This window comes from Gymnoscopelus braueri (genome assembly GCF_963280865.1).
Source record: "Gymnoscopelus braueri genome assembly, chromosome: 1".
Classification (NCBI taxonomy): domain Eukaryota; kingdom Metazoa; phylum Chordata; class Actinopteri; order Myctophiformes; family Myctophidae; genus Gymnoscopelus; species Gymnoscopelus braueri.
Window position 1 is genome coordinate 9,057,644 of NC_137603.1, and position 13,877 is coordinate 9,071,520.

Consider the following 13,877-nt stretch of genomic DNA (forward strand, 5'->3'; position numbering starts at 1 on the left):
GTGGTGAAGCATGCATGTCATCACCCAAGCTGATATTTCACACATATACACGACTGAAATTAAATGTTCCAATTAATGAGTGCCAATTTCACAGCCATTTAAATGCCTTTTGGGCCATGAAACCCTAGGCGGATTTTGTAATTGTTATCCAGTTCAGGTTAAAAACTACAGAAGATTAAAAAAACATGGCAGCCTAAGGAATGCTGCTGCAGCTAATGGGTGTTGTAGGTTTATGTGTGCACAATGCCATTACTGTGCCAATGTGCAAGCATCAGTACTGAATAAAAGCAGCTACGAAAGCTTTTGATGTTTGGAGATATCAAGTAGGGGAAATAGCAACGAGTGGTGTTACTATGCTGTTAGTCTAACAGAGGGATTTAGAAACTTAGTTAATAATTAATTTGATAAACTGCAGCTGCGTTGCTTACTAGCCTGCCATGTTTTTAATCAGAATAAAAAACAAAGTATGCTTTTAGAGTATATCCTGTGAGGGGATTATCAGCCCGTAGATTGGGCTCCAATCAGCACAAACCATCCCAACTATACCCAACAGCGTCTACTTGGGTCTTATCAGACTTTTCTTTCTGTGATTCGATGTTAAGGCATGTGCTGTCACGTGACCTAGCTGTCCAAGTCCTGTAAAAGACGCACTGTGATTGGCCGGAAAAGATGCGCTGTGATTGGCCGGAAAATATGCGCTGTGATTGGCCAGTAGTCACTTTGATTGGCAGTTGTGCCAAAACATGATTTACGATCGGGACATAACTCGGACGGTGGAAGCACATTCGTTAACATTGAATCACCGAAAGAAAAGGCTGATAAGACACAAATAGACCCAACTAGGGTAGATGTGCCCAACTGGCCCAAATGTATGGGGTGATTTGTGCTGATTGGAGCCCAATCTATGGCCTTGAGTTCTCAGTATCGTGTGCTTTATTGCTAACTTTTTTACTAAGCTTTGCTCAGAACAGAGACGTGTTTTGGCTTAACCAATCACGGTCTCAGCCGACGTCCCGCCCCCTCGGGCTATGGGATCACAGGCTCTACACACAACACAGCTTGTGTCTCGTCGTACAGACTGGCACTGCTGACGCACGTTTATGCACTGCATTGCTTATTTCTCACCTCAAATGTTTTCAGATACATAATTGTAATGCACTGTTCAAGTTTAAAATGAGTAATGCACCGTCTGGCTGTCATCTTGAGTTGGATAAACAACGTACTGTAGCAGACCAAGAGTGGCTCCCTACTGAGAAGCAGGTGGGAGTGGAGGAACATGAGCCATGGGAATGATTCATAGTTATTCATAAGGGCTTGCCTATGTCATCACAGGGTATGTTTGCGTTTGACAGGAAGTAATTAAAATGTGTCTTTTATGGACTTTATAAGAATATGTCTACGTTTGCTCTAAAAGTGTGAAAAAACATCAGCCTTCGTGTTCTTTTTTTTATTTTATTTTTTATTTGCATTGTTATGATTTCTTGATATCTGAAGTATTATTTCAGATCAACTTAATCCTACATGGTTCAGATTATGTATCCACATACTCATCATTGTTTAGGAAATAGAGGACAAGATTTGAGTGAAACTCAGTCCTGGGGAAATGTTGGTAGGTTTTGGTAGAGTGATTTAATTGAAGTTGTAGCCCTGATAGGATCATTCTGTCCAGGTGGTCCTGGTACCTGTGTCTAGCTCCAGTCTGGAACTGTTACAAAGACCACCCACCTTCAGTTTGAGCTTACCTTAAAAACTAAATCCTTTTTCCCATAGCGCAGTTCTTTCAGTTGAGCCTGGATCTTTTTGGACTGCAAGGGGAAGATAAGAAGAAAAAAAAGAAGTGTTAGCTTATTCAAATAGTGAAATTGGTTTTAGATCACGTTGCAGGATTCTGCCAGCCACCACAGAAGAGGCCTTTTGGGGAGAGTTTCCTGGGCCAAGCTGTGGCTTAAAGGGAAGGACGGAGGAGAAGAAAATATCAAATTGTCCCCTTCACTGAACTGAGAAGCCCACACAATGATGCTGCCATGCACTGGCTTCCTTCCCACTGTCTAGAGTGGAATGCTCACTCACCCGCTACAGTACAGACTGTACACAACCACATACAGTACAAGTACACCATTACACACTCACTGCATACCCCAACATCCAGTGGTGTAAAGTAACTAAGTATATTTACTCAAGTACTATACTTAAGTACAATTCTGAGGTATTTTTTAACTTTACTGGAGTATTTCCAATTTTCAATAATTTTACTTCTACTCCACTGCATTTCAGAACCAAATATTGTACTTTTACTCCATTACAATTATTTGAAAACTTTCGTTACTACCGTAAATTTCGGACGATAAGCCGCGACTTTTATCCCATTTTTCGACCCTGCGGCTTATATAACGGTGCGGCTTATCTATGGATTTTTACAGCTAACGGCCACTAGGGGACCTCCTACATCTATGGATTTTACACCCGCGGCTTATAGTCCAGTGCGGCTTATATATGTACAAATCATTCAATTTAGCTGCTGCGGCTTATATTCAGGTGCGGCTTATAGTGCGAGAATTACGGTAGTTACATTGCAGATTGTTATTATTACAAAACATGCATTAAACACTTCAGCCTAGGCATGTAACGATTTATCGTATATCGATTTAAATCGATTCAAAGTGGTGACGATTTAAATCGATGCAATAAAATATGACATCGCGATGCAACCAGCAGAGGGCGCAATCGAGTCAGACTCAATTCCTTGTTATCCGCCTACTATTTTGTCCCCTCAGGGCCACCATAGCTGCCTCCGTGGGTCTCTTCTTCACTCACTCAACGGCAGGCTATGAACGGAGAGTGGGGTTCACGTCCTCTCAGGCTATGAAATCTAAACAACTAGGCGATCGCACTGCATAAAGAGGGAAATGTGCGTCGCATGTAAACATGTTTATTTGATTGATGAAAAGCCCAAACTATACCGTTTACCCCCTCCCCCATCTGACAATATTGTTAGCTGTTGTTAGCCTGTCTGATTTAAACTCTGTAGGAAACATACAACTGATAGGCTTCTAATGAAAACGGCTAATTCTGGAGCGCCTCGGTGCGGCTGCCGCTGCAGAGTACAATGAATAATAATCTATATGAATAATAATAATTTAACAATTGTATCAGACTGCTGACAACGTCAAACTCCTTTCAACACTGTCTGTCAGATATATAGCGAATTACATTGATATTAATCAATTATTTTTTAATCTAATCTCATTTGGAGCAGTTTAAAACAGTTAACCTTATTACATAAATGTGTACAGAATGCTGAGAATATAGCATAGATAAAAATATACTTGTAAATCCCAAGCTTGGAACAAAGGCTAAGCCTTAATTTGTTTATTTGAAGGTTTTCTTTATAATGTATTTCATCTGGGACATATGTTTTAAAATTCATTTATTTCATAATACTTATATATTTAAAGTTATTATTTTACAGATAAAAAAGTATATGTCTTAATGTGTACCTTACAGTTAATGCATGTACCTCATGAATAATAAAAAAGGCTTAATTTCATATATTGAAAAGAGGACGAGAGAAAATACAGTTGTTAAAAAATACATGATTTTTGTAAGAGAAATAATCAAGGTTTTTCAGTAATTTGTCTCGAAAATAAATGTGCTTAAAAATCGTGAAAAATCGTATCGTGAACCTCGAATCGTGATTCGAATCGTATCGTGAGTTGAGTGAATCGTTACATGCCTACTTCAGCCCTTTATACATTTCGGCCATTTGAAAAAACAGATCTAAAAGCTCACAATGCGTCGCGATGCGACGCATTGTGAGCTTGTAGATCTGCTATTTTCAAAGGATTTTTATACATTACATACATACATTTGAAAACTGGTGAAATGGGACATTCTGCTTAATGAGTACTTTCTACTTTCGTACTTTAAGTACATTTTGATATCAATACTTTTGTACTTTTACGCAAGTACGTTTTTTATTAGACGGGGTGCCTTGATTTTCAGTGATTCCCCCCCCCCCCCCAAAACATAATCAGGTATTATGGTTATACTAGGAGGAAGATTTAAAAAAAAAAGTGTACAAAAATTGTTAAAATTATGTTTTTATGTGGAAACGCCTCCAGTTCATTAAGTATACCTGGTTCTCACCTTAGCACCTCCTCCACCACCTTAGCACCACCCACCTGTCCTAGTCCCTCCTCCTCCTCATGCTCACACCTGTTGCGTTATGATAATGAGGGGGAGGGTATGTTTTTACTATGTCACTAAAGCACTGTTTCTCTATTGGCACGTTTGACCCTCAAGGGGGCCTCCAGGTAGAAACTCAAAATGGTCAGAGAAGACATAAAACATAAAAACACCACCAGAGGGCTTAATGAAGTTCTATCAACCTCATAGACACATGAAAAACAGAAAAAGTGCAAAACCATGGCACCACCTCTTTAAGTAAAACATCTGAGTTATTTTTCCACACACGCACACGCACACATCACATCACATCCCAACACACCAACTCAAACTTGTGCACGCAAGCACTAATGCAAACATGCAGCCACTTTGTATAATTTATTGTCTCCGCCGGAGGCGGAGAGTATGTTTTCGCTTCGTCCCGCCGTGTGTTCACCTGCCTCCTAGCCAAGCTAACATTGGTCAAGCTCCACGTGACACGTGTCAATATGTTGACACCAATGCCTTTGATTGGCTAGAGGGACGCATGACGAAATAAAATCCTATAAATAGGTGTGTCACTTCAAAAAGACATTTTTGAAGTGAGGTAAGACAGGATTAATCAGTCTTGATTGGAACAGTACCTTCCAGTACAAATCACCCGTCCGTGCGTGTGTGTGTCCCTCTGAGAACACCTAACATTGGTCAAGCAAAGGCGCAGAAGGCCAAAGCTAAGAAAGCATACTCATCTACAACAGTAACACAGAAGAGGACTATAGAGTTGAATTGATCCCACAACAAGGCCGAAGTCTTAATACTGTAACAATTGGCCACCTTGATCAAATACATTATGTAGCACTAGAGAAAACTGACATAGATCAAACACACCAATCAACTGCTGAAACTGTTCAAGACTATGAAGATGAAGAAGACAGACAAGCATTTGAACAAACCAGTCAATTACGACGACTCCCATATGACACATTGCTTCAAGAAGAACATTTTTTAGATGCAGACACTACATATTCAGTCGCCCCTGCAGAACACCAAAAAACACACGCATTCTACCAAGACGACCCGTTCTACCAAGACGACCTGTGCTATTAAAATAGCACGGGTCTGCTGGCGGAGACTTGTGCTCCGAGGAGCACATTTTCTAGTTTATTATACTTTTTGATAATTTTATGACGCCAATTTTATGAAATCCAAGGGAGTAAGAGAGTCAGTAATAAGGGAGCAAAATAAACTCATGAAAGACGCTTATTTCACACTGGGTGTGTAGTTATTGTAGTTATCGTTTGATGAGCCTGTCATTTCCATTTAAAGTGTAATATGAAATATGATCTATTTATGAGGAGTCACACCACAGCACGTTAATAATGTTGCGTTTACAAGCACTTTTTCCTTTTTATGAGATTCTTTATCTTGTTACTCACTTTACCCGAGTATTTTAATGTCCCATGACGGCCATCACTCGCTCCATGTAAAGTGAATTCACAAATTAAATCCTGGGGCACTTCATAAAACTCTACAAGGTTAAATAAATATTGATGTAGCTTTAAACCTCACAGTGGACACACTATATATTTGATCAGGGATCATTAAGTCTGTTTGGCTGTGCACAGGTCATTATGTTAAATGTGACCCAAATTAAATTCATTTGCAGTCAACAAAGCTTCTACGATCACGTTCAAGCCCATACCAGCGAATGATTCAGAAGCTACAGGCTCACAGGACTTTTATATGAAATTACAGCTGGGTCTATTGAAATTAAATGGAGCCTCACAGCCTCTGCAGCAGGGTCTACTGCATCTCATTGTGTGTCATTGTGTGATTATAATTCTACACATGCACAATCCATAACACATTGTCACTCCCAACTCGTCACATAATGGACACTTGGTCAGGACCCCTTTAAAAAAGTCATTTTTCAACACGCAGGGTGCATGTCTGATAGTTTTTCCTAAACCTTTTCAGCTGGAGAACCAAAAATAGATACATGTACCCCAGTGTTGATTTTGTCGACTAAAACTATGACGAAAAATGTTCGTCGACTGCCTTTTTTTCACTGACGAAAACTAAATAAAAACTAAGCTACGTTGACTAAGACTAAGACTAGATAAATTGACAATTTCGTCAACAAATAAAAGCTAGACTAAAATGTTAGGGAGGGACGAGTGGAGGAGAGATCCAGTAGAACTAAACGACAAGTTATTGTATGCTTGGTTGCGCTCGGGTGTTGCGCTCTGAAAATAGCAGATCTACAAGCTCACAACGCGTCGCGCTGCGACGCGTTCTGAGCTTGTAGATCGGCTATTTTCAGCATGAAACCAAGCGTAAAATCAGTCATTACGACGCCATCAAGGCACCGACAAAATACATTTTAGTCGACTAAATTAACTAAATTGAGTTGACTATAATCGTATGATATTTAGTTGACTAAAATTAGACAATAACTAAAACATTTCAGATGAATAAAAATATGACTAAAACTAAATGGAATTTTATTCAAGTCTAAATTTAAACAAATTCAAAATTTGCTGTCAAAATCAACACTGACATGTACCCAAACGTGCTTTCTGAACCCAGCATCAGGAGTAAACATGGAGAGGGAACATTCAGTTTTTATGCGCCACATATCTGTATCTGGAACAAACTCCCAGAAAAAGGCAGGTCTAGCTGCTACAACTCTCTCGGGTGTTTTAAATCAAAAGCAGAAGACTTCTCTGTTTTCCGCTGCCTTTATACAGTAGCTGTTATTCTTGTTGTTATTTTTGTGTATATTATGTCTCCCTCTCTCTCCCCCTTTCTTCCTCTCTTCCCCTCCCCTCTCTTTCTCAACCCAGCCGGTCAGGGCAGATGGCCGCCCACCTAGAACCAGGCGCTGTTTGAGCTTGTTTTTTTCTTTTTCCCCCCGTTAAAGGTTTTTCCTTCCCACCGTCAGAAATTGTTTGTTTATGAGGGAATGTTCTCTGCCTTTGCACTAAGGGCTACCAACCATTGTGTTTCCTGCACTGTCTGTACCGAGTAGACCTCTGACATAGACCTGCTGCACTTATAAACAGAGCTGCTACCTTTAACCCTCTAAGACCCAGCGATGCTTTAGAGCAACAATTATATTTTATAAAGAAAGGAGTTTAAATAATTTGTTTTTCTGTTATTTTTTCACCTCTAAATCCTCATTGGGTCCTATTGTTTAGTCTTACAATGCCATTGGCCAGGATATTTGCATATATATACCCCCCACAGAGCCAGGAATCATCACAACTTGAAAAATCTCTGTTGGAACAGATCTCTTTTTTCTCTGGAAGATATTCCTCACAAAAACGTAAGTAATATGCCTGTAATATTTGTTTTGGTGAACATTACAATGTCTAGAACATGTACATATGTTATTATTGTGAAATATATGTCCCAAATTTAAATTATAGCATGATTCATACTTGTTGCTTTTGGTCAACGTTGGGCCCTCTTGGTTGCAAAAAAATACAAGGGCAGGCCTAATGTTCACCTGCTACTGTTCAGCCTTATATATAGTTTTCACAATAGATTTAAACAGTTATATGTGTATTTCCCCCACTTTGCATATATATATATATATATATATATATATATATATATATATATATGAGAGAGAGAGAAACAGTGAGAGAGAGTAGGCTATATGTGCATTTTTACTTTAATTTCTAATTTCCAATGATATTTGTAACCATTGTTTTAACAGTCAGAACCATACAAGCTGGTTCCTTTGTTCACAAAAACGGAATTGTTTGCTTTGAGCAGTAAGCCTCAGAAAATGTCCACCCAAACTTTCTCTCTCCCCCTAAACAATACATATTCAACCATAGTTTAACCAATATATTCCCTTGTTATTTCTCAGTATGTTTAATTTGCTTTCAATACTACAAGGACAGTGGGACCACTGTGGTACTTGTTGGGGGTTGTGGGGGTTGTTCATTATTATTCATTATTCATTCAAGGTGTGGTGGGTACTTAGGGGCAATGGAATGATGCCCACTTAGGGGCAATCATCATCACACAATAGGTTTGCCAGACAGTATTGTATGACTTGTGAAATGTTGTTTCATCATCACTGCAGTAAGCAGTGATGTGTAAGCACTACTAAATGTACTAATGGTAATATTTCATTTCAGAATGCCACAACAACAGAAAGGGACTCGCTTCTCAGCCAGGGATGTTCTGGATATCGTGATGAACGGAGAGAGTGATGTTGACATAGACATCAATGAGACTGGTGAAGAGTCAGATGAAGAGGACTGTGGCATGGGGTCCAAAGAAAACCAACCACCCAGTGAACCACCCAGTGAACCCACTGACCAATGTGCAGGGTCATATTGGGTGGAGATCAGTTTGCATCTTTTTATCAATGCAAATCAGTGAGTTGGCCAGACAGTATTGTGTGATCACTGACAATGGTTTAGGTTATTAGGTTTCTTTACTACATATATTGTACAGATTTTTATTTTGTTGTTCTTTTAATAAAATTGATTAAAAAATATGGCTTATTGGTGTTATTATTCATAATGTATACTGTTCTGAGGCCAAATATTATTCATAATTGATCTGAGGCCAAATAATAAACCATATAAATGAATCATTAAGTTGTTTTAGTGAAGTAATTACACATTTGCCATGTTATCCATAAAAATGGCCTATAGGAAATTTTGCTACCTGATGGACCCAACGTTGCTAAATGTCAACATTTGCATAAAAACTTACCAAATTTTTTTTTTTTAAAAAACATTATATTTTCCTCTTCTAAATACTCCTACAAGACCATCTGAAAGGTTTTTAATTTTCTTTTGCAAGTACAAATATATCCGGGTCTTACAGGGTTAAAAGGATCCCTGGCTAATGAGCCAAATACGCCTTAATTGGCTAAGGTTGGCTTCCAAAAGTTTGCAGGATTGGTCCGTTTTGAACAAAATGCCTCAAATCACGAACGCAGCTTGCGATTTCCGTGAAATTTCACACGCAAATTCCCACTAGAACGAGGAAGAAATGCCACCCTTTTTACATTGAACTGTTATAGCGCCACCAGCAGGTCTAATTTAGCAAAACACATTTTCGGAAAACAAAATGCCTCAAATCATGAAAGCAGTGTCCGATTGCCATGAAAGGCCTAAGAATAAATGGCACCCTTTTCACATTGGCCTATTATAGCGCCACCAGGAGGCCACAATAACGTACCTTACCTGGCGGAGAGCTGTGCACCGAGGAGCACTTTATCTAGTCTTATAAATAGTTCATCTTTCACTTAATAGGGACCACTCCCGTCGCAAGTTGATGATATCATTTCTCCATGTGTGGTACAGCCCTAAGGAATGTTATTAGCATGTCTTAATACAAAACCACTTAATAATATAAAGCTCCTTTGAATTGAATTGTAAAGTGTCTGGAGATATTTTTTTGTGATTTAAACTGACTGACTGACTGACTGACTGACTGACTGGTTCATTTTTGTGATGTTTTGTGCAGCAACTGTAATTTTATTCTCTCATGTGTCCGTATTATTTAAACGTTCTCCTATTTTCTATTTCTTAACTGAACTGAATTGAACTAACTATTTTAAGTATATTCAAATGTCCTTTTTATATTGTGTTTCTTTTGTGCTGAGATTTTGTAATAAAAGTCCTTTGACTTTTATTTGAAAGTCTGCCTGTTTCTCTACAGCTTAGTTTGAAGGTATAGTTATTATGGTAAACAGTTCTGCATGCAGTGGGGGTGGAGCTACAGTATATAATTATAATAATTATAATAATAATATAATAACATGAGTCTGTGTGGCCTTTACAGATTGTCTCCTACCTACTGCTGCTGCTGCTATTTGTGTGCAGAGGTGCTTTGATCCGCCATAAAGGGGAGGCAGCCACTGTGTGCCTCAACCCGGTCAATTATTAAAATGTTAATGTTGTGTTTGCACAGCCAAGTTTGCAGGGAATAATTCCCCTTTATGTCCGTCCAACCTTTTAGAACACAGTTTTTCTTTTCTTTTTTCTATAATTTTTTTTATCCCACGTGTTTGAAACCCTTTTTCACCCGGTGCCGAATATCTAAGTGATCCTGGGCGCTACACTCCCCCCGCCAGCCTAGGGAGCCCAGAGCCGAGCCCATGCATCCTTCAATGCACGAGAATTTTGAAAATGTGTGCAATGTGTGCAAATCTTTGAATATACATATATATTTTAAAGCGAACATTTGTAACTCAAATATTTGCTTCTAAGGGGGTCCCTGGAACAAAATAATTTGAGATGGGGGTCCACGGCCAAATAGATATCATTTTGGATGGTCCTTCACATGAAAAAGTTTGAGAACCACTGATATTGTAGCAAAATATGTTAAAACACATTTTTAATGTTTTTTTTTAATGGTTTTTTTTATTTAGAAATCATTTGTAGAATCCCCAGAAGCAAAGATTTGAGTTAAAAATGTTTGCTTTTAAAAATATATATATTCAAAGATTTGACATTTTCAAGATAAAAAAAGAAAATAGCAGATCTACAAGCTTATAGCGCGGCACTCGAGCTTGTAGATCTGCTATTTTTGAATAGCCAAAGAAATCTAAAAATGACAGAGATGCGTTCCCGGTCTTAATACGTTATACAGGTCTGTAACTCTGAGTGTGTACACATGGTGCTTCTATTTGTACAATAATATATCTCTCAGAGTGAAATAAACGCTGAGGAGTTTACAGTGTCGATCGGGATCCCATGCAGAGATGAAGAAAAAAAAGTCTGCCGACATAACTAATGCATATCCTTGAAATGAAAAGGTTTGAGAATCACTGGAAGGTATATGGATGATCACTAGACCTTGTGGGTGTATTTCATTCCAAGGACAAGTAAAACTGTTTCCCGGGTTTACAGTGGCTGAACACCATGCTGAGACAATTTATAGAAAGCACTGCCGGGTGTACTTAAAGGATCGTCAATGTGCATTCAGCTGAGGTGAGAAATTGCACATCACATACACATATATTTCTAATACAATACAGCGCATTTCCCATATGTGTGTGTGTGTGTGTGTGTGTACAGTATATATATATATATATATATATATATATATATATATATATATATATATATATATATATATATATATATATATATCATACATCATGTGTGGTTACAGTTAGCAGGGCCGGATTAACAATTGGGGGGCTAAAGCCCCACGGCCTGCAGGACCCTGTGTGAAACACCCCAGACAGTTTTTAGGTTGCTTGATTCAGTATTTAGATATTTAATTTGATATTAACTTCCTATACAAACCCATTGTAACTTAAAACTCAATTTTAACCATGTTAGATTCATTGAAAACACCCGTCCTTGGTTATGGTAACAAATACTTACATTTATTATATTTTATTGTATTTATTTATTTCCATTTCCCCCAAAGCATTATAACCAACTAACGAAAAAAGTAATTGAAAAAACACAATCGTGCTTGCGGTGGCACGTGTACCGAACGCACACGTGCTGAGCGTACGAACGCAACCTATGCCATGTGATTAATCTTGAGGGGGCCCTTAGATTTGGTGTACCCCCAGTAGTTTTATACGTCATGCAGCGAGTAGTTTTCACTTTGAAATCCCCCAAGGTCCTGTTACCATGGTGATGGTCTCTACTTAGCTCTGCTTGTCATGAGTAAACTACACCTTGAGACTGTTCTCTCCCAGGGTGGCTTTGTGCTTCCATTGTTGTACTGTGTACATTACAACAGGGGGTCCTAAACTGCAGGTTTCGGGACCCGAAATATTTTTTGGGGGGTCCCCAGATGATTAGCTTAATGTGCAACATTGTTTTCTCACTCAACAGTAAACAAATCAACATACAGTATATTTAAGAGTTAGTATCTGCACATTTATAAAGTGACAACTTTAATTACTTTTAAGACATTTTTAATACCATTGGCCAAATTGTCAAATATTACGTTAGAAAGAAGCAAACATTGTGAAAATAGCCGATCTAAAAGCTCGCACTGCGAGGCGTTGTGAGCTTGTACTTCGGCTATTTTACTATCTGTGGAACTGAGTCAAACTAAATGTAATGCCTACAATTCATGTGCTTGTCAGAGTGGGTGGTCCCCAGTTCAATTATGATTATTTTTGGGGGGTCCCCAGTTCAAATATGATTATTTTGGGGGTCCCCAGTTCAATTTTGATTATTTTTGGGGGTCCCCAGTTCAATTATGATTATTTTTGGGGGTCCCCAGTTCAAATATGATTATTTCGAGGGGTCGCGGCCTGAAAGGTTTGGGAACCCTTGCATTACAACTACTATGCACTATTTGAATTGTGTATTTTGATTGTTTAGTGTTTGTCTTGTTGTGTGCTGTTGCCCCTGCATCCCTTCCCCAGTACAATTGGTACGTACTGTATGTCTGTGAGACTGCTGCTATAGCAGGCAAACACACAGCTAAAGGCTCATTTAAGCTGAATTAACTTCCCTTTCCCTCCTCATAATACATTACGATTAATAATGACCTATGACACTCATTCTTTGCTGGGTTTTATTGTTCAATTGATTTATTCATAATTCTTGTATAATGAATTTGTCACTGTCTGACAATGGATGATCACAGCAGCCTTGGAAAATATTAAGTGATCATGTGGCATTTGGGTAAAACAATGTATTAGGTATTGTGATAGGTTACGTTGGTATAATTGCATCAGAACAATATTCTAATCGACATGTCATTATAAAAAAGAATATAATTAATTATCTTTTATTCATTTAATTATGTGATTGTGACGTTGTAATGCTGTGTTTTCCATCATCATGTCAGTATATGAAGTCAGTAAGTAGGTAAGTAGGTCGTAGTGGCTTATTGTATCAGACGAGCAACGTGTTAAGACCCCTGGGAGATTGCTGAGGTGGAGCGCTATATCTACCCAGCATCCAGTCTTAAAGGGCAAGACCACTTTGGTAGAGGTTTGGGTTGTGTAGTTACCTTGCCATGATGTAACTCCAAAGGTGGGCAAGAAATCAAAAATAATTGCTCCATTGATTAGAAATTGATAATTAGTGTGGTTGCCCTAACAGGGCAACCAGACTATAGTAATCCTCCGGCTTTATTATTAGTGTGGTTGCCCTAACAGGGCAACCAGACTATTGTTCTCTATACTCTTTATTCCACTTTCTAGATAAACAATACTTTGAACCGCATCTCCTCCCACAGTTTTTATTTCCCAATTTAGTGTCATATGTCAAAATGACCGTCTTGACCTGGAATCGTGCGCTTGTATTTTGCTAAGACATTGGTTAAATAGTTTAATTGATATTGATTTATTAGTGCATTAAATTTCCCCATCCACTTTAATGAAAAAGTGAAAAAACTCAAATTCAAGTATTTTTTTCTCAGAAACCGTAAGAGCTAGAGTTACCAGATTTGGAGGGGAGGTTTATAATTTAGTCCGAAATTATTAAAAAAATAATTACACTAATCGTCCACATGGTGGCGCTATAACAGCCCCCTTTACGTTTTGGCCTATAACTCTTAAACCGTAGGTCGTAAAATTAAAATTTTTCCCTAGATTCCTTGGGTCATGACGCAACTCCCCATATAGGCCACGCCCATTTGCGTCAGGATAGATTTTCCGCCATTTTGAATTTTCTTCAAAACACACTTTTAGCTCCTCCTCCCATATATTTTGTCCAAATTTCACAAAAATCGGTACACATGATCTCTGGACC

The 13,877-nt window shown here is 38.5% G+C and overlaps 1 protein-coding gene across 1 annotated transcript in view; it reads right to left on the reverse strand.

Moving 5' to 3' along the window:
- luzp2 (leucine zipper protein 2) overlaps positions 1 to 13,877 on the reverse strand; it is a gene marked incomplete at both ends in the record, with an annotated part of 231,614 nt that overhangs the window by 27,167 nt on the left and 190,570 nt on the right. The window contains one exon of the mRNA XM_080424131.1: positions 1,743 to 1,805. Within this exon, the coding sequence (XP_080280257.1) occupies positions 1,743 to 1,805 (63 nt within the window). The remainder of the gene's footprint in view (positions 1 to 1,742; positions 1,806 to 13,877) is intronic.